The 18,315-nt window shown below is 39.9% G+C and overlaps 2 protein-coding genes and 7 non-coding genes across 24 annotated transcripts in view; 1 reads left to right on the top strand and 8 right to left on the bottom strand.

The window, feature by feature from the left end:
- The window catches only part of CEP295 (centrosomal protein 295), a 52,215-nt gene extending 51,259 nt beyond the window's left edge, over nt 1–956 (top strand). For all 6 annotated transcript variants that reach the window (XM_054015648.1, XM_054015649.1, XM_054015647.1 and 3 more), the window contains one exon: nt 544–956. In XM_054015648.1, coding sequence (XP_053871623.1) covers nt 544–582 — 39 coding nt within the window. In that variant the 3' untranslated portion in view covers nt 583–956. The remainder of the gene's footprint in view (nt 1–543) is intronic.
- A 3,746-nt stretch (nt 957–4,702) lies between these two features.
- TAF1D (TATA-box binding protein associated factor, RNA polymerase I subunit D) overlaps nt 4,703–18,315 on the bottom strand; it is a 28,836-nt gene continuing 15,223 nt past the window's right edge. For 5 of the 11 annotated variants that reach the window (XM_054015654.1, XM_054015652.1, XM_054015663.1 and 2 more), the window contains 8 exons: nt 18,157–18,216; nt 17,666–17,746; nt 15,413–15,470; nt 14,169–14,255; nt 12,951–13,017; nt 11,648–11,785; nt 8,855–8,948; nt 7,144–7,923 (listed from right to left, as the gene is read on the bottom strand). The gene's annotated coding sequence lies outside the window, so the exon portion shown is untranslated. The other 6 variants (XM_054015660.1, XM_054015658.1, XM_054015657.1 and 3 more) reach the window with 6 other exon arrangements.
- LOC128830741 (small nucleolar RNA SNORA25) lies at nt 8,674–8,804 on the bottom strand. Its single transcript, XR_008443681.1, has one exon. It is a non-coding gene; the product is annotated as a small nucleolar RNA SNORA25 (small nucleolar RNA).
- On the bottom strand, nt 9,382–9,502 carry LOC128830743 (small nucleolar RNA SNORA32). The gene has a single exon (XR_008443683.1). It is a non-coding gene; the product is annotated as a small nucleolar RNA SNORA32 (small nucleolar RNA).
- LOC128830738 (small nucleolar RNA SNORA8) lies at nt 11,899–12,039 on the bottom strand. Its single transcript, XR_008443679.1, has one exon. It is a non-coding gene; the product is annotated as a small nucleolar RNA SNORA8 (small nucleolar RNA).
- Nucleotides 13,085–13,216, bottom strand: LOC128830745 (small nucleolar RNA SNORA18). Its single transcript, XR_008443685.1, has one exon. It is a non-coding gene; the product is annotated as a small nucleolar RNA SNORA18 (small nucleolar RNA).
- LOC128830736 (small nucleolar RNA Z40) lies at nt 14,721–14,790 on the bottom strand. Its single transcript, XR_008443677.1, has one exon. It is a non-coding gene; the product is annotated as a small nucleolar RNA Z40 (small nucleolar RNA).
- On the bottom strand, nt 16,689–16,824 carry LOC128830742 (small nucleolar RNA SNORA1). The gene has a single exon (XR_008443682.1). It is a non-coding gene; the product is annotated as a small nucleolar RNA SNORA1 (small nucleolar RNA).
- LOC128830739 (small nucleolar RNA SNORA8) lies at nt 17,901–18,040 on the bottom strand. Its single transcript, XR_008443680.1, has one exon. It is a non-coding gene; the product is annotated as a small nucleolar RNA SNORA8 (small nucleolar RNA).

Raw genomic sequence — 18,315 nt, 5'->3', positions numbered from 1 at the left:
ATTAGGAGTCAGTGGTTGAAATCTTGATGCCTCTATAGTCCAAGTGTTCCTCTTCTTGTTACTAAGTTGTTAGTTACACTAGTTGTTTTTGAAATGGAACTGCTCACTTGATTTAAACCAAACCCTAAGATCAGGATTTAAACTTCTGGCTGCTGTTTGCACACTGTTCCATTCATTGCAACACATTTAGGGTTAGCCTGAGAAAATCCCTTCAGAGGGCTGTAGTTAGAACATCCACTGCATGACTTTCTGGAATAGGAAGAAATGTAATAGTTACTGTGCTTGTTCTGTTATTTACATAGGGTTGCCTTGTGCCAAATACACTGATGTATTTGAACACACTGAATACCATTTTTTTGGAATATATCATTGTCTGCATAATCCAAGCTGCTGTTGTGGCAAGTATTCAAATAGTACATTGAAGCTTAGCTAATGCCCTTCCTATAGAGCATTTAGCTATTCATAACACTGCCAGCCTGTTGTTTAGGAACTTCAAATCTAAATCAATCTGCTGGATATTCAAACATCTATTTTTACTTACAGAAAACATTGGAAAAACTACGAGCCAAAAAGACACATTGAACACTACATCCTTTAAGAGACTTCTGCCAATAAGAAGTGCTTGACTCCTTTCTCAGTTCAATCCAAGGAATGTATGAGAAGGCCAAAGTCACATTAAGCAATATCATTATGTAACTGTGAAGTACTGAGCTTTGATCTAGGTCAAAAAATCATAATTTAAATAATGTAGCAACTTAATTTATTCCCAAGATTTGAATGATCACCACCACCAACGCTTGCCTAATTACAGATTTGGTCTGCCAGTTTATACTCCATTTCTGCTTGTATTATGATTCAGATTATTGTACAAAGGCTTTTTTACATTGAGGATGGTCTGCATTTAAAAGTGAAGGGTCAGCTGAATCTTTTTAATAAAGTTTTGTAATGAAACCTGGGCTTTATGTGCAAGTGTCAATGTATTGGAAAATCAAAAGTTAAGAGGTAAAATATTCAAATTTTCCTAATTCCTATTGATTTAAAATGATGCAAACATCCTTTCAATGATACTTGTTTGTTTGTTTTGTTTTGTTTTTTGAAGGTGCAAATGGTGGTTAGGCCTATTACTATTACTTTCAAAGAGAATTAACCCCCTGCCATTTTTATCTTTGAAAATTTCATCCTAGGCTCTGTAGTGCCTGTTGATTTTTTTTTTGGAAAATTTTACCCAGTGTATTTTACTGAAACTCTTGAGTCCCTCTAAGATACAGGTGGTAAACTATCCTGGAAAGGCTGTAGGGAGTCATATTTAACAACATGAGGTCTTTGAATGATTAAACAAAAGTAGTGAGGTGATTTTACCCTCTGTATACTACATTGGTGAGATGGATATTGGAGTACCGTATCTAGTTCTAGTGTCAACATTTACAAATGTTAAAAATAGGGAAGCTGAAGAACATGCCTCAGGCTGTCTCTGTGCTACACTAAGTAGCATTAGTAGAACTTGAATTAGCAGCTGCTGGGTTTAACCTAGAGTTACAAATGTGTAGATCGGGGTCTCAAAGTCCTGGCCTGTGGGCCATCTGGGGCCGTAGAACCTCCCCACTGCAGCCTATGGAGAAGAGACATGTAGACATGCTGCTGACAATGTCTGCTGCAGGTGCTATGCCTGCAGCTCCCATTGGCTGGAGGAGAGGGACAGAGATACCATCATTAGTTGCTGGGCAGAGTCTTTTTCCCACAATGAATATAAACAAATCAAAATACTGAACAGTTATCTGATGCACACACTGCTGCAATCCTGAAGATTTCAACTGCTCCATCACTGAGGCCAAACAACAAACTGACAGAACTGAAGCATTGCCAGGTGTTGGGCAAACACTAAAAACACTTTGGAAGGCGAAAAGTTGTATGACAATTTTATTAAGAAATTTGAAATAAATACAATATAAATGATTTTTTTCTGAACACCATCTTCAGTGACACTATTGGCCTGTTGGGAGGATTTGAGTTTGAGAGCCTGGCTGTAGATGCTCAAGCAAACTACCATCTTGAGCTCTTGAAGTCAGGACAGTGCTTTTCAGGAAGATATGCTTCAGCCAAACAAGCTATTGGCTCAGTATAGGCATAAGTGGGTGAAAACCAGTATCTTCTACTAGACAGCTTGGAGTAGATGACCCATTTGGATGTTCTTAGTTTTAAAGAGAGACCTTCAAAATGTTAATGCATTTAAGAAAAGGTAAGTAGTACTTGATATTAAGTGAAGTTTATGGGCAAGGGAATATCAGCTATGCTTAAGTGTGTTGGGGTTACTATGCCTGCCTGAGCCAGAGTTCTTCCATATTTAAACTCTGTCCTTCCATGTTTAACTCTAATTGACCTCAACAACCAAGGACAGGAATTGGAATGTGTAAATAGCCAGTTAGCAATTACGACCTTGTTCATTTCAGGTACCAAACAATAATGATGAGGTTTGCATGTTTCTAGCTGGGGAAGGGGTAATAAACTAAGGGTAAACAGGACCAAATAACTGTTTAGAGAGAAGTTACTAACAAGCTAGATTTATAGCCCTAGAATGATTTAATTGCTTAAATGTATAAACATGCCTTTGGTGGAGAGGGAAGGGGGGGGTAGAGGGGAGGTGGTGGTGGTGGGGGCTTTATTGTAAAATGTATAAAGAAGAGAGAAACTGTTTTTGCTGGTGTGCTCGATTTGAGACTTGCCTGTCTCCGTGCACCACTTTGAGATCTCAAATAAACTTTGATTGTTTCTCCACCCCAGTATGTTTATTGGCGTGAAGCACTCCGGGCACCGAACCTCACTGTTGCTGTCCTCGGGCCCCTGGGCCGGCAACAAGTATATTAGAGCTGAATTTAGACACCACTTCAAATAGTTATGAACCAACATGGAAAACTTAAATTGTTTTTGAGCAGGGGAGAAAGATATTCACATTGGATTATATCAGTGGTTCTCAAACTTGTAGTGGTGCCCCCCTTCCCAGAGCAAGCCTCTGAGTATAACCCCCCTTATAAAAACCACATTTTCATATATATATTTAACACCCTTATAAATGCTGGAGGAAAAGCAAGGTTTGGGGTGGAGGCTAACAGCTCATGACCCCCTCATGTAATAACCCCAACCCCCAGATTATATGATAGTTCCAGAAGGGTGACTTGGAGAGGGCCAGCTCTAGGTTTTTTACTATGCCAAGCAAAAAAATTTTTGGCTGCACTCTCCTCCTGCCCCAGCCCTGGGTCACTGGTAACTTGCTCCTAGGGTGGCTCATTCAGCAGGAATTTTGGATGTGCAGAGAACACAGAGAGGATTAGTTCTCATATGGTTACAGAACTGCAGTAAAGTGGAACAATTTTCAGCTTGTATGATTGGAGGATAGCTGGATGCATGTAAGACTGTCCTCTATAAGTGAGGAAAAGTTGAGGAGCCTTTATTATTTTTGTTCCACTCTCTTTCTATGGGGAATTTGCCAATGCAATAACACAGTCTTCCTCTTAAACAAATAAAACAAGGCAATGGCTGTTGAAAATAGCAATTCCAGTCCTAAAAACCACTGGGAAGCATTTCTTGCTCAATTTTATCCTACTTTTTCCTATAGCAAGTTACAATGGATCTATATATTTGATTTGGGAGAAATTAAATAACAGCTGCCCAAATTGAGCTTGAGCACTCCTGAATTTTGAGGTGTTCAAATCTGGAAGGCAGATGCCAGATTCCCTTTCTGTATATTGCTAAATCTGGAAAGGAAAAGTCAATTTCTGCTTCCATGGCTCAGCAGTGGAAATCCTCCTATGTGCCTGGTACTGTATCTAAAGCTGCCCAGGTCCAGTAGAGCCTCACTTTTCATTTTAAATTCTAGGGGGAGCTATATACCTCCCTTGCTAGGTTTCAGCTAGAGAGGGGTACTGTCCATTTAGTCCACCCAATTCTTTCTTGGGGGCCTCAAAGTGAGGTCACATAAGTATCCCTAATCCAGTCTGGGGATGTCTTCTGAAGGGGCTATCTGGGCTAAAGCCTTCTATTCCTTGGGCATACTTGTTCCCCATTCACAGTGCCACCCTGTTCTAGCAGTGAGCTCTCCAGTCACAGCAAGCTGCAGCATGAGGTTTTAGCTACCATACTCCCTCCCTTTCCTGTTGATAGTGGCCAAGGGAATGCTGGGAAATTTAGTTTTTTCCCTGCTCTGGGGCTGGCTCTATAGGCAGGGAGCTAACTAAGGAACTACAGCTCCCAGGCTGGATTCCTGCTGCCCCAAGCAGCTGCTTGCTTTGCTGATGCCTAGAGCTGCCCCTGGACTTGGAACACAAGTGTTGATTGGAGAAAACCAGTGAGGAAAAGGGAAACATGATCGTGCAGCCTCCATTTTCAAGCTACTAAACATCCCCTTTGACAAGTTGCAAGGTGGGGTTCAAAACAAGGTAGAGAGTAAAAAACTAAACTTTTTATAGAGAATGTAGTGGGTCTAGTTCAAACTATAATCCACACCACTCTTCCCCCAGCTAAGCAAGTTGATGCTTGACAGAATTCCACCCTTGCCAGCCACTACTACCTACAGACTCAAATCAAGTTTAGTTCCTTAATTCAATACTAGACCAATAGTAAAAGGAGGTAGCAAGTAAGCCAAGTACCTCATCACTTTAGAGATCTCATTTCAGTGCATATAGCAGATTATAAAAAACTAGACTTTGTACATAGTATGGATTTATTGAATGACTGTCAAAGTTCTCAAATAACTTCAGAAGGTATTTTCCAGGGCTTCTAGTATACAATTGAGTCAATCATGAAGCCAATGTAGCAGTTCACCCTGAAGTTTCCTGTTGAAGTTGACTCATTCCATTAAATCCTCCACAACAGATTTTTAAAAATATACATGTGACAAGTTTAGGCTAAAGGATTCAATAATCAAGTTTACTACAGAAGCATCCAGTGAAGCAGTGCAAACTTGACGCTTTAAATTGTCCATAGCTTAGGGAGGTGTCTCACTGACCTAAAAAAAATTAAGCATATATTCAGGTAACAATTGCTGAGCTTCTGGTGATTAAAATCAGTGTACACAGTTAGTCATGTCCACTATTAGATATTTAACCATGCAAGAAAACATGGTAACATGGCCATACCACTTCCTAAAGCATTATACTGTTTAGTCGGGGAGCATGCATAATTCCATGAGCTAGTTAATGATAAAGAGATAAGGGAGGCATTTGATTCCCATGTCTTACAGAATCCTAATTTAAATGCTGTCACCCTCTGCAGTATCAGAGGGGTCGCTGTGTTAGTCTGAATCTGTAGTGTTGCAGCAGAGACTCACTGCCCTTCCAGCACCAGTGGTTGGTGGAAATATTCATAAGTCATCAGAAACCAGACAAGTTAGGGCTTTCAAATGATACCCTTCTCCCACTAACAATGGTGTCAAACATGAAAATGAAGAGACATTTTCTTGAATACATAAAATCCAATTTTTTTAAAATAGTTTCACATGCCTGTGAAACATGCAGCCCTTACAAAGTTAAATCGTGGCCCCTGACTGACAGTACTGTGTTATCAGTTAATGCTCAGATTGTAACTTAACAGATACTATAAGTATTGTATTGGCAAAGAAACAGTCCAATGGTACTGAGTACCAGCTTTGTTTATGCCAACAGTGTTGTAATGAGGCACTGGTTAAGACATCAGCTTTCAACTAGAAATTACTGGAATACATCAGCAAATGGTAAGCACAACACATACATTGTTATGTACATTGCATAAGTAATTTTTATTAAGTCCTTGTGTTTAACAAGAGCCTCCCTAGTGGTATTCAAAAATTCACCTACTAGTTAGTACTGTCACCCCACTGATACCTAAAAATGATCAAAACTGAAATAAAAACCAATACTTTGTGGCAGTTCACTGATGTAAGAAGTGCACCCATAAACTGAATTTAAGGTTGGAGAGGAAATTGATCAGGAAAAAGTTGAAGATTCTGGGTCAAGTGCCAGGTGTGGGCAAGGCTCACTGTATACTAGGTCCCATGGCATGTGTGTCAAGAACACCAGCTGCTTCTGTTATAAACCAGAACCCTGAATTAATTTAAAAAAAAGGAGTCCTTGTGGCACCTTAGTCTTTAAGGTGCTACAAGGACTCCTCATTGTTTTTGCTGATGCAGACTAACAGCTACCACTCCAGAACCCTGAAGGCATCTATTAAGCAGTTTCAACATGTGAGACGCTCATAAGGCACTAACTCCGATTGAATTGGCCCTGTCAACACTGGTTCTCCACTTGTGAGGTAACTCCCTTCTCTTCATGTGTCATAATGCCTGCATCTGTAACTTTCACTCCATGCATCTGAAGTGATTTTTTTACCCATGAAAGCTTGTGCCCAAAATAAATGTCAGTCTTTAAGGTGCAACTAAATTAGTTTGTGTATACAGACTAACAGCTACCCCCGATACTCTTAGCAAGAACACTGCATGGGAATTTAAGTGGGTGCATTGACCCTAAAAGACACCCACATATGACATCAAGTACACTCTTAATGTAGCATGTAATGTGTTGAGTTAAAAGGTAAAAGCAACAAAAGTATCAAATTTACTACTGCAAACAAAAGATACCGTGCTCTCAAAAGGAAGAAAGCACTGCTAGCACCAGGAATATCAAGACAGTTTGCAGCTGCTAATTTTTCCCTTTAATCCTCCCCCTCACCCGCCCCAAAAAAGAAAGCATTCTGTCCTGCAATAGGTGGGAATTTGAGATCCCCAACTGATGCCAAACCTGGAAAAAACGGTGACCCTACTTTAAGTGGTGCATCGGTGGTTGCAGTGACAGCAGCACCAGCATGTATGACAGTAAGTAAAGCACCAGGCTGCCATTTTATCAGAGGTTCATGTATGAGTGCCTGAATGAAATGCAGGTTTTCAACATACAATTGTGCAGCGTATGCATAGTCTACCAGTACAAGTGGGTGTTGGTGTAACAATTCTTTCCAACATGTTTACAGCACAGTGCATGTGCGTTAAAACAAGGGCAGTATTTTGTCAAGGTCCAAATTTCTTGATCAAGGAATAGTCAAGGCCCACACTCCAGAGAAAATAAACCTATAGGGATAATAAGTAATAGGGCTGACAAACAACTAAAAAAATTAATTGCACTGTTAAACAATAGAATACCATTTATTTAAATATTTTTGGATCTTCTCTACATTTTCAAATATATTGATTTCAATTACAATTACAGAATGCAAAGTGTACAGTGCTCACTATTTTTGATTACAAGTATTTGTACTGTAAAAAACATAGTATTTTTCAATTCATCTCATACCAGTACTGTAGTGCAATCTCTATCATGAAAAACTTAAATGTAGAATGATGTACAAAAATAACTGCATTCAAAAACAAAAAGTAGAATTTTCAAGCCTACAAGTCCACTCATTCCTACTTCTTGTAGAGCCAATCGCGCAGAGAAACAAGTTTGTTTACATCTGCTGGAGATAATGCTGCCTGCTTCTTGTTTACAATGTCACCCAAAAGCAAAAACAGGCATTTGCATGGCACGGTTGTAGCTGGCATCGCAAGATATTTATGTACTAGATGCGCTAAAGATTCCTATATCCCTTCATGCTTCAGCCACCATTCCAAGGAACATGTATCCATGTTGACGGGTTCTGCTCGATAACAGTCCAAAGCAGTGCAGACTGACGCACGTTCATTTTCATTATCTGAGTCAGATGCCACCAGCAGAAGGTTCTTTTTTGATGGTTCGGGTTCTGTAGTTTCTGCATTGGAGTGTTGCTCTTTTAAGACTTTTGCAAGCATGCTCCACACCTTGTCCCTCTCCGATTTTGGAAGGCACTTCAGATTTTTAAATCTTGGGTCAAGTGCTGTAGTTATCTTTAGAAATCTCACATTGGTACCTTCTTTGCGTTTCATCAAATCTGCAGTGAAAGAGTTCTTAAAATGAGCAACACGTGCTGGGTCATCATCCGAGACTGCTATAACATGAAATATATGACAATGTGGGTAAAATAGAATAGGGGACATAACATTCTCCAAAGGAATTCAGTCAAATTTAATTAATGCATTTTTTTTAAATGAGTGTCATCGGCCTGGAAGCATGTCCTCTGGAATGGTGGCCGAAAGGGCATATGAATATTTAGCATATCTGGCATGTAAATACCTTGCAATGCCAGCTGCAAAAATGCCATGAAAATGCCTGTTCTCACTTTCTGGTTTCAATTATAACACAAAATACAATATATTTGAAAATGTAGAAAAACATCCAAAATATTTAAATACTATACTAATTTAATTGCACTATTAATAAACCGGGGGTAGCATTGGTCCTCAACTAGCAAGAGGAAATCTCCCAAAGACAAAAAGGGCTTAGAAATTGTTACAATTGTTATTTGTTTTAAATGCCAATACTTAGGGCCAGACTGACTGAAGTGACACACAAAGTATGGGACTCTGCATCAAGCCACTTTCCATCATACATTAAATATTCGTTTAAACCATTTCTTCCAGTTCTGAAGTCAGAAGCTTGGTTGAAGAACTTAAAAATGTTACCTAAATTCTGAAGCCAGCGTCAGTTTTCCCATGACTTGGCACAGTGACACTGGATCTGTAATTTGGAGAGTTTAATGACATCCCTTTCTCTTACACTTGATCAACAGCCTAGCTGCACTATGTCTATCTCCTCAGAAATAGGCCACATAGCACACTAAGTGCTCATGGCATCCTGCAGAGGATTTCAATATTAGGTCATCGCGTTAAGAGCTGCTGGTTTCAGCCATGCAAACCCTCTTTGAAATGACCTTTAGTAAGTGACTGCTGTTGCTTATCAGAATTGCTAACAGGCATCCTTACCTTTGCAATACAGCTAGAAAGGTCTTTTCCATATCCATGTTTGTTCCTGGTCTTCATTTGGGATTTGCGGTCAGTGATTTGTTAGCAATGGACACTAAGGGGTTAAAGTGAGAGTCAGATTTGGTTAGTATCAAGCCATAAATTACCAAGGTGAGAGTTGCCTGAAGACAAGCCAGGAAAAGAACTCTATTCAGAGGCAGTTTAGCTAATATCAGTTTTCTTTCGTTACATTTAAATGTAGGAGTCCTGTGATAAATTGCTCTTCAGTAAACCATCTGAGGAGCTTCAAACGAAATCAAATCAGATCTTTATTAGAAATATTCCATGCAGTCAGGGATTTTTGCCTATAATCCTGATAAAGAATGTACAAAGTGCTAATTCTTCCATAGTTACTATTTTTAAAATTTTTAGACAGCTTTAGCTGAAATCTGGCTATACTGAACAGAACATGTAAAAAGATTCTCAGTGAGGATTTAAGCAAAAACAGACATGGTGACATGAAAGTGCTCTCTCTGATCCCTTACATTACTTGTTTCCAACAGATTTAGTGCTACTAAAGTAGCAATGCCAAAATCTGATGGAGTTACTTTATGGTCATGTCAACAGCACACCAGAAATGGTATTTCCTAGTATCCTTGGTAATGACCATTGATTGGGGTTTTAAGTAATACTTGAACACTAAACACTTTAGTGGAAAAGGCCAGAGTTGTTATATGATGCAGATGGCAACTTAAAGCTCTAAAAATTAAGCTGAGTCAAGCTTTGTATCAAAACAGTTGTCCCAAAGCATTACAAAGTGCTTACACCTCATAGTAGACATCAGTTCTAGCTTCACACAGCCTGGAACTTCAGGTTACTTTTTACCTTCAAAACGGTTTTAGTGCCTCAAACACCCCCCACACAAGGTACATATGTAAGAATTATCTTAATTTCAGATATGGGTCATAATTCAAAATTAAGTGATTATTTTGCCCAAGTCAAAAATGTTATCACAATTCGAAATGAGGATTGCCTTAGTCTTTGAGGTTTAGACCACACTTCAGTGTTTCTACTTTATTCTAGTACTGTCTGCTGCAATTTCAGCAGATCAGAGGTTCTCAAAATCTTAATTGCATTTTGAGTTATTTCATACTGTAATTATACTGTGACAGGTTCAGTCACAGAGACCCCCTTGGGACTGTCACCTGATGTGCTGAGATTACCTCTGAGCCCCTTTTCCCTGCCAGCTTGGGGCTCCAGAAACCTGTCTTGAGCCAGATACGCTAACCTGCTGCAACACAGACCCAGGTTCTGAACCACACCCCCAGAGCTGCAGACTTAACTGAAAACCACTCAGCAAGTACTTGTCTCCAGCACCCAATGGGATCCAAACCCCAAATAAATCCATTTTACTTGGTATAAAGCTTATACAGGGTAAACTCAAATTGTCTGCCCTCTATAACACTGATAGAGAAATATGCACAGCTGTTTGCTCCCCCAGGTCTTTCTTACTCTGGGTTAAATAAACATCTTACTTTTTATACTTAAACACACTTTTAAGTGGTTCCAAGAACTAAGTTACCAAGCAAAATATGCAAGTCTAAGCCTAATACATTAAGAAACTGAATACAGGTAAATCTCACCCTTAGAGATGTTCCAATAAGCTCTTCACAGACTAGAATCCTTCCTAGTCTGGGCCCAATCCTTTCCCCAGTACAGTCTATTAGTTCCAGCTTAGGTGGTACCTCTGGGCCCCCACCCCTCCTTGTAAATGGAAAAGTACCAGATTTAAGATGGGTTCCAGTTCAGGTGACATGATCATGTCGCTGTTAAGACAGGGGTCTCAAACATGTGGTCCACAGGGTTGTTTTCTGCAGCCTGCAAGCTCCTCGTGGCTCCCCCCCAGTGTTTACCTAGAGCGGCTCCAGCCCGACATGCACAGGGGAGGGGCAGGCTTCCTGCCTGCCCTGCCCCCTGCCGCTCTGGGAAGTGGCCGGAACATGGGGAACGGGGGGGGGGCGACAGGGCTCTGTGTTGCTCTTGCTTCAGGCAGCACCCCCAGCAGCTCCCATTGGCCGCAGTTCCCCATTCCAGGGGAATGGGAGCTGCTGGGGGTGCTGCCTGAAGCAACAGCAACACAGACCCCTGTGCCCCTCCTCCCCCAGGTTCCAGCCACTTCCCAGAGTGGTGCGGGGACAGGCAGGCAGGCGGCCGGCCCTGCCCCTGGTGTGTGTCAGGCCGGAGCCCATCCCCTGAGTTCCCCCTGCAGCCCAACCCCCTGCTGTACCCCACACCCCAACTCCCTGCCCTGAGCCCCCACCATACCCCACACCCCTCCTGCCCTCCCTGGGGGAAGGAAGGGGGCAGAGCCTCATGAAAGGGGTGGAGTGGGGGCGGGACCAAGGGTGGCAGGGGGAGGTGTCAGTAATGCAGGCCTTAGCCAATGTACTAGTCCTCATGTGGCCCTGTGGTCATTTGAGTTTGAGACTCCTGCTGTAAGACCCTCATTCTTCTGACAAGTACACAGGAAGGCCTGCAGATAAACCATTTACAACCAACTGTCCTGGTCAACGGGAGCTCAAGATTCTAATCCACCATTAATGGCCCACACTTTGCATAATTACAATAGGACCTCAGAGTTATGCTTCATATTTCTAGTTTTAGATACATACATACAAATAGGATGAACACTCAGTAGATTATAAATTTTGTAATGATACTTTACAAGAGACTTTGCATAAAGCATATTCCAGTTACATTATATTTACACTTATAAGCATATTTCCATAAATTATGTAGTACAAGGTCACATACCTTCCAAATTGAAAGATGAATAAATGTTTCAGCTGTTGTAAGTATATTACCCGTCAAACAAGTTGGTGTCATGATACGGTCTTCCAAACAATTCTTTCATCATAATGAAATCTGGTCTAGTAGTGTAGTGAAGTCCCTCTAAAAAGAATAAAGGAGTGAGTGCAACTCAGATAGTCTTCTACAGCTGGTCAATGGCAGACATACTATATGGATAAATTAAAAGCAGATAAACTTCAGTCTTTATGGATTGAACATGTGTCAACAGAAATACCAGGTTTAACAAGCACACAGCAGCATGAAAACCAACGATGCCAAATGCTGAATTACTGTAGCACTGGTTTTTGAGCATCCCATCAGAAGAACACTGTTGGATGCAGATACCTTGCAGTGCACAGTTAAAAAAGTGTTTGTAACAGCTTCCACCATCCTGAAGTATCAGCCCATTTTAAAGTTACATTTCTGTAAGTGTTGAATTAGAAGTTAAATGATCTAACAGTAGTAAACTCAGAGCAAAATTCCATTTTGCAAGCTGTGAAGTAACCAGAAGCTTAAGAGGAGTCCTTATTTAATGAAGCTAGTAAAACTCAGTTTCTAGAATTATAATAGAGATTTGTACTCCAGTTAATGCATTTTTTAAAATGGAACATTTAGCTAGTTTTAGACAAGACACTAATCTTCAGTGATTCTGTGGCAAAATCCCTGGATTCTTCAACACTCCAGCACACTGAATTGGAATTTCTGCAGCAATTTCATTTTTTATTTAATGAAAATACATCTGTTATTTGACACTGATTTTATGCTGCCTCCACCCTGTTTTCAATGTGTTGTACATTTTTGTTCTAAGTGCTTACAGCACTTCTGAAGATGGGAGTTTGGCAACTGGAGAAGGGACAGGTGACTTGGCACAGCCATGGAGAGTTCAGTTTGGGATACACAAATTCTGCTAAAGTCTACTAAATCCATTAATGGTGCTTTACTTTCATTTGGATTTCAGCATTAGCAGCCCAGCAAAATGAGTGAGATTCACACCTCAAAGCTATTGTTTCAAATTGTCTGACATATATCTGTTTATACACGGTCTGGTCTGGACAACCATGAAGGTTAGAAACAATCTGTTAAAAAGAAAACTTAGTTTCTCCAGCAAAGGCTGGGTGAAGGATTGATTTCACAATTTCTGAAGCTGCAGAAACAGAACATGAGATCCTAGTTTTAGTTTGTCACCCTTCAGCTTAAACAATGTGATTCAACAAGTTAATTACAATGAGAAGTCAAAGCACAGTGCAAGTCACTCACTAAATCTTACCCAGCAATTTGCTCATTTCCTTTTGTGACCAGATTCAGTCCATGTTGAGTGTTAACTAAGCTAGTGCCTACAGGACAGAAAATATATTGCTCAGTGTCCATGCAGAAAGAGTTAAATAGTTACACACAATTAAAATCTGTCTTGCAGTTTTATCCCACAGAGCTAACAAATAGTTCAATGGGTAAAGCGAAACCACAAGTTTGCTCTATGAGGTATTTCCAACGACATGAACCTACAGGAGAGGCTCCATCGGGATAGACCTCAGTTATGTGGTACTGTAATATGAAATACAGGGATGAGATCTTACAGCTTCTGTAATTACCAATATAGGACTTTGTCAGCATCAACTAGCCTAAACAATAACTTCAAACAGGAACACCTATTGAAGAGGTAAAGGCCTGCTTTTTCCATGATTTATAATGGATTTCTGATCTTGTCCTGCCATTTGATATGAAGTCTTCATCAGACGACAACTACGAGAATCAACAGGGTCGATCTGGTGTTCAGCTTTCCTCAATCCATTTCACTGCCAGAGCGGATATAACTGTGGTTGTATAAATCAGAACCTTAGAAAATTTGATATCACAGCATCCTCACAGGCTGCTGAAGGGCCCAAAAACTACAGCAGCACTAGCTTCTGCTATACACATGTCCACAGCTTTTGAGGATCCTTCAGTACAGTCTATGATGCTGCCAAAATATTTAACAGCTGCCATCTGCTCTATGTCCCATCCAGACAGGTTAATACTGAACCGGTTATAATCTAGAACTGGAGACTGCTTGATTGTAATGGCCAGTGATTTAGTTTTAGCCAGATTATTAATCTGGACAGGGAAACTGACTATACACAAACTACTATCAATTGCACAAAATGACTGAAAAAGGCAAAAAAATTTCCCTCCTATTTCTTCAGTTAGCCATCTCAGGTTTTATTTGTAAAAATAGCAATTAAGTTTTCAGGGGGAAGTGTAGTTCTGTATGTTAATATTTAGCTGGATATTTTTGTATATGTCCATTGGAGATGCCAGTGAAGTTAAAAAATCCTTCACTTATGTGCAGAGATAACTGATAAAACTAGGTGTCATTCTATATTTACAATTAAATTATTTACCAAGACTGAAATGCTTCTCAAATTGAATACATTTGATAGAAAAGTTCTTACTTAAAACCAAAAGCCACCAGACACTGAATTTTTAATAAAAAGGTAGAATTTCCTACCTCATGAACAGGCATCTCCTAATTTCTGGTTGACAAAGCTTCTTTGTAATCACTTCACTTGCCTTGCTTTTTAAACATGTGCTCCACCTGAAAGAGGTCAGTTTACAGCAACACAAAAACACCAACACAAGCAGCACCAATTTTTAACAATGGGGTTGTACCACCATACAATTCCTGAAGCACCTGTGTTCTTCCTGGAAAAAAAAAATCACCCATGCAACTACTGGCCACAACCCTACTTCTGGAGAGCTAAACACTAGAACCCAGAAGGTAAAGTTTTAAACAAACAAACAAACAAAAAGCCACTTGCTGTATACACAGAGCAGTGGCAATAGACAAACATGGTAGTCCTGATTCTAACAGATTTTCCCTTTAGTCTGCAAACAGGAGTACTTGTGGCACCTTAGAGACTAACCAATTTATTAGAGCATAAGCTTTCGTGGACTACAGCCCACTTCTTCGGATGCATCTCTGACACTAAGGTAAGCTTAAACCATTAAATGGCAAGTGTGTACCTGAACTAGAGCACGATAGACAAAAGCCACATAACCCAGTTCAGAAAGGCTGTCATCATTCACTCTCTTCAGAGCAGTTGAACATTTTGCCAATCATCATAACATTTCCTCACAACATCCTCTATATTCTGGAGCAGAATAAATGTTTACTATTTATGAAACATCTCCACTTATTTCTTCTAGTATAAAAACAGATGCCAGTTAAATGAAAATAAAGCTTTAATTCTTCCTGTACCAAAAAAAAATCTGATGGCAAGTTTAATAGGACTGAGTTTTATATGGCTCTTCAAAACAGCAAACTAGAGGAATACAGGTCTGTAGATAATCCTCACTATGAAGCCTTTTGCTTTCCAACAAACAGCGCAGATTCTACTGGTTCTGCACACCTTGATATAATCCAATCCTACAGCATGCAAATCAATTTTGTGTTAATGAGGCATGCAATGCCCTTTAACCAGGAAGTTTATAGCACTTTTAGGATACCACAACAAAGTCCTGTGGCACCTTATAGGCTAACAGATGTATTGGAGCATAAGCTTTTGTGGGTGAATACCCACTTTGTCAGACGCATGCGTATTCACCCACGAAAGCTTATGCTCCAATATGTCTGTTAATCTACAAGGTGCCACAGGATTATCGCTTTTTACAGATCCAGACTAACACGGCTTACCCCTCGGATACTTAGGATACCACAAAATTCATTCAAGGAGTCACACCAGAATTTCTTACCAAGACACTAGAAGAAAATACGATTGGTGATCAAGTGTTCCACAGTTATTTGGACTGCCTGAAAACAAAGGGAGAGAATTCAGTTTGTTATACTCAATGCCAGTTAAGTGGCCTCTACAGTTTAAATTTACCTCTTCCCTGGAATTGTTATAGAAGTAGTTTTATTACTCAATTTGTATTGGGCAGGATGTGGGTCACAATTTTCCATTTTCATTACTTCCAAACTACAGTTCAAATGCTGACATTTAGTATTTAAAGAGACAACATGGGTGAGGTAATCTTTTATTGGACCAACTTCTGTTGGAAAAGACAAGCTTTTCAGCTTATATGGAGCTCTCTTGTTCAGGTCTTGTGTAAACTCAAAAGCTGGTCTTTCACCAACAGCCAAGTTGGTCCCATAAAAGATTACCTCACCCACCCTGTCTTCCTAGTATCCTGGAACAAAACTGGCTACAGTAACCTGCAAAATACATTGTTATCAAGTCTTTTGAAGGTATGGGACCCCCCTGCTGTTTGCTATAGAACCAAACCTTGCTAACAAACCTTTAAATCCTCCAACAGGACTCCACAATAAAAGATAAATGGCCATAAGTATGAAAAGCCCAACTTCCAAGAAAGTGATATAAAGAGACAAGTGGTCTTGTAATCCCCATCTTCAATTTCTTTGACAAAATACACGCTGCACCATATGTATCTAGATAGTAACCTGCACTAGGATGTAAATAACATTTAAAACCCAATAACCATGTAACAGATTAAAATTCTATTGGTTACCCAGTTAAATGTTTAATCAGGGAACTAAAGGTGCGGGGGGACAGCAGCTGGGATCCTGGGTGGAGTTGAATAGTTATTGGTTAACTGGGTTTTACATCCCTAACCTGTACCTAACTGGATTTCTTATAGAAAGTATATGGTTAAACTACATCTAAATCACAGATCTTGTTTTGCTGCCCAGGGCAGGGGTTCTCAACCTTTCTTTGAGGCCCCCCTCAACATGCTATAAAACCTCCAGGACGCACCACGACTCCACCCCCAGTTTCAACCAAATGGGGATTGAAGGCTTCTGCTTCAGCTGTGGGGCCCTGCAGCCTGCTGAAACTGGGGGTCATGGCCCCCTGGTTGAGAACTGTTGGCCTAGCAGACAAAAACCCAAGTGTCAGAATAAACTGAAGCAGGTGATATTTTATGATAATCTCAATAGAGTGGACCACTTTTCAGAACCTATGTTTGAGTTTACCCTTCTATCTGGACAAAGTTCAAAATCATTTTAAGACACGTTTGTTACAGGTCTCATTGTCACCACTGTAATTCATTTTACAGTGATGGAAGCACAACCTGTTACTTCTGTAGCCACGTTGCTCAATTCAGACACACACCGTTAATTGTGCCTATTCTTGGTGTGTAACGAGGCAGTTTCACCCAACTATCAAATTCATCTTTTTAAAGAAGATAGTCAACTATATTACCAAAAAAACCAAACTATTCACCTAAATTAGTAGTCAGTACACTACTGGCTTTCTTCCCCTATTAGATTTAGCTTTAAAAGGCTCTGTCTGCACAAGAAAGATGTGTAACCTTGTCACCTCTGCAGAAAGTTCACCACCTTTGAATTTGTTTGAGCTGGTCATACTGTACACTAGGAGGCAACTAGTTCAAATGGGTCTACACAGATGATAAAGGAAGGTTTTTAATAAAAACTTTAAAAACCAACATTTTTTACCCAAGTAGACAGGGCCAAATTACTGCAGGCCAGAAGTAAAAAAGATTAAGATGAACTGCAAGTACCTTGACAAAAATTGAAGTAACGTAATGTGTTGAATGATCCAGATAGAGGAAAAAGGGACATTTTAAAAGCTTCAAAATTAGTTGTCAACCTCAGAGCCTGCAGCTTGCTCAAATTGGCTCAGGTCTGCAAGAAGTCATTTTAGGGCACGGGATACCAGGATCTTCAGTGGAACCAGCACCCAAGTTTGCAGAAATACATAGCATATGGAAAGATGTAGGAAAAGGTCATTAGATGACACTTAAGTGAAACTTGTGGGAGGGCTTCCAGCTCTTCTCATAGTGGCTTTATAGTAAAAAAGATAGTGTCTCTTTTCAAAATAAGGGTTTACTTCTGCTTTAAACAAAAAAATGCAGCATCCAGTTTAAGGCTTGAGCAGGACCTTCAACTGACCTATCCCTACCTTGACACTAGCTATTTTTCTTAGTTTCCTTCACGATTACAAATATGTACATTTCTTCTGTACATACCATCTTGGTATGAAGATGATCTTCCTGACAGTGACTGCAGTCAGGTAGTGTGTCTCTACAGTCAGAATGCCATAGGAAATGCTTTAAAAAAAAAAAGCAAAGATTCTGATGCAAAATTCATAGTAGAAAAATGTAAGTGATTTATAAAATACTGTATTGGCACTTCCACAATATTTCAATGGCAACATTATTTCACCAGCTTCTGAATAAGACCACCTACAATTTAATTAAACCTACATGTTCCAACAGATATACCAGGTTTAACAAGCGTAACAGCATGAAAACCAACGATGCCAGATGCTGGATTACTGTGGCACTGTTTTTTGAACACCCCATCAGGAGAATACTGCTGGATGCAGATACCAAAACAGTGCAACAGTTCACTTGGTAACTACTTTCTCCAAAAAGCCATGCATTCAAAATTTTAATTTCCCTAAAGAAAATTAGTGTACTCGAATGCGGTTATTTACTATGAATGCATAACAGCTTACCCTTTTCAACCAACTACGTATTTCCATCTTGATTTCAGTGTATTTTGGAAGTTCCAGAAACTAAAATGGAAAAAAACAAAAACAAAAAACTTTTCTAGAAGTTACCATTGTTCTGTTCAGCACAGCTTACATTAGTCAAGCACGAATTTGTTTATTTTT

This window comes from Malaclemys terrapin, chromosome 1 (genome assembly GCF_027887155.1).
Source record: "Malaclemys terrapin pileata isolate rMalTer1 chromosome 1, rMalTer1.hap1, whole genome shotgun sequence".
Classification (NCBI taxonomy): Eukaryota; Metazoa; Chordata; order Testudines; family Emydidae; genus Malaclemys; species Malaclemys terrapin.
The sequence above is the reverse complement of the archived record's forward strand: the minus strand, read 5'-3'. Positions and strand labels throughout refer to the sequence as shown.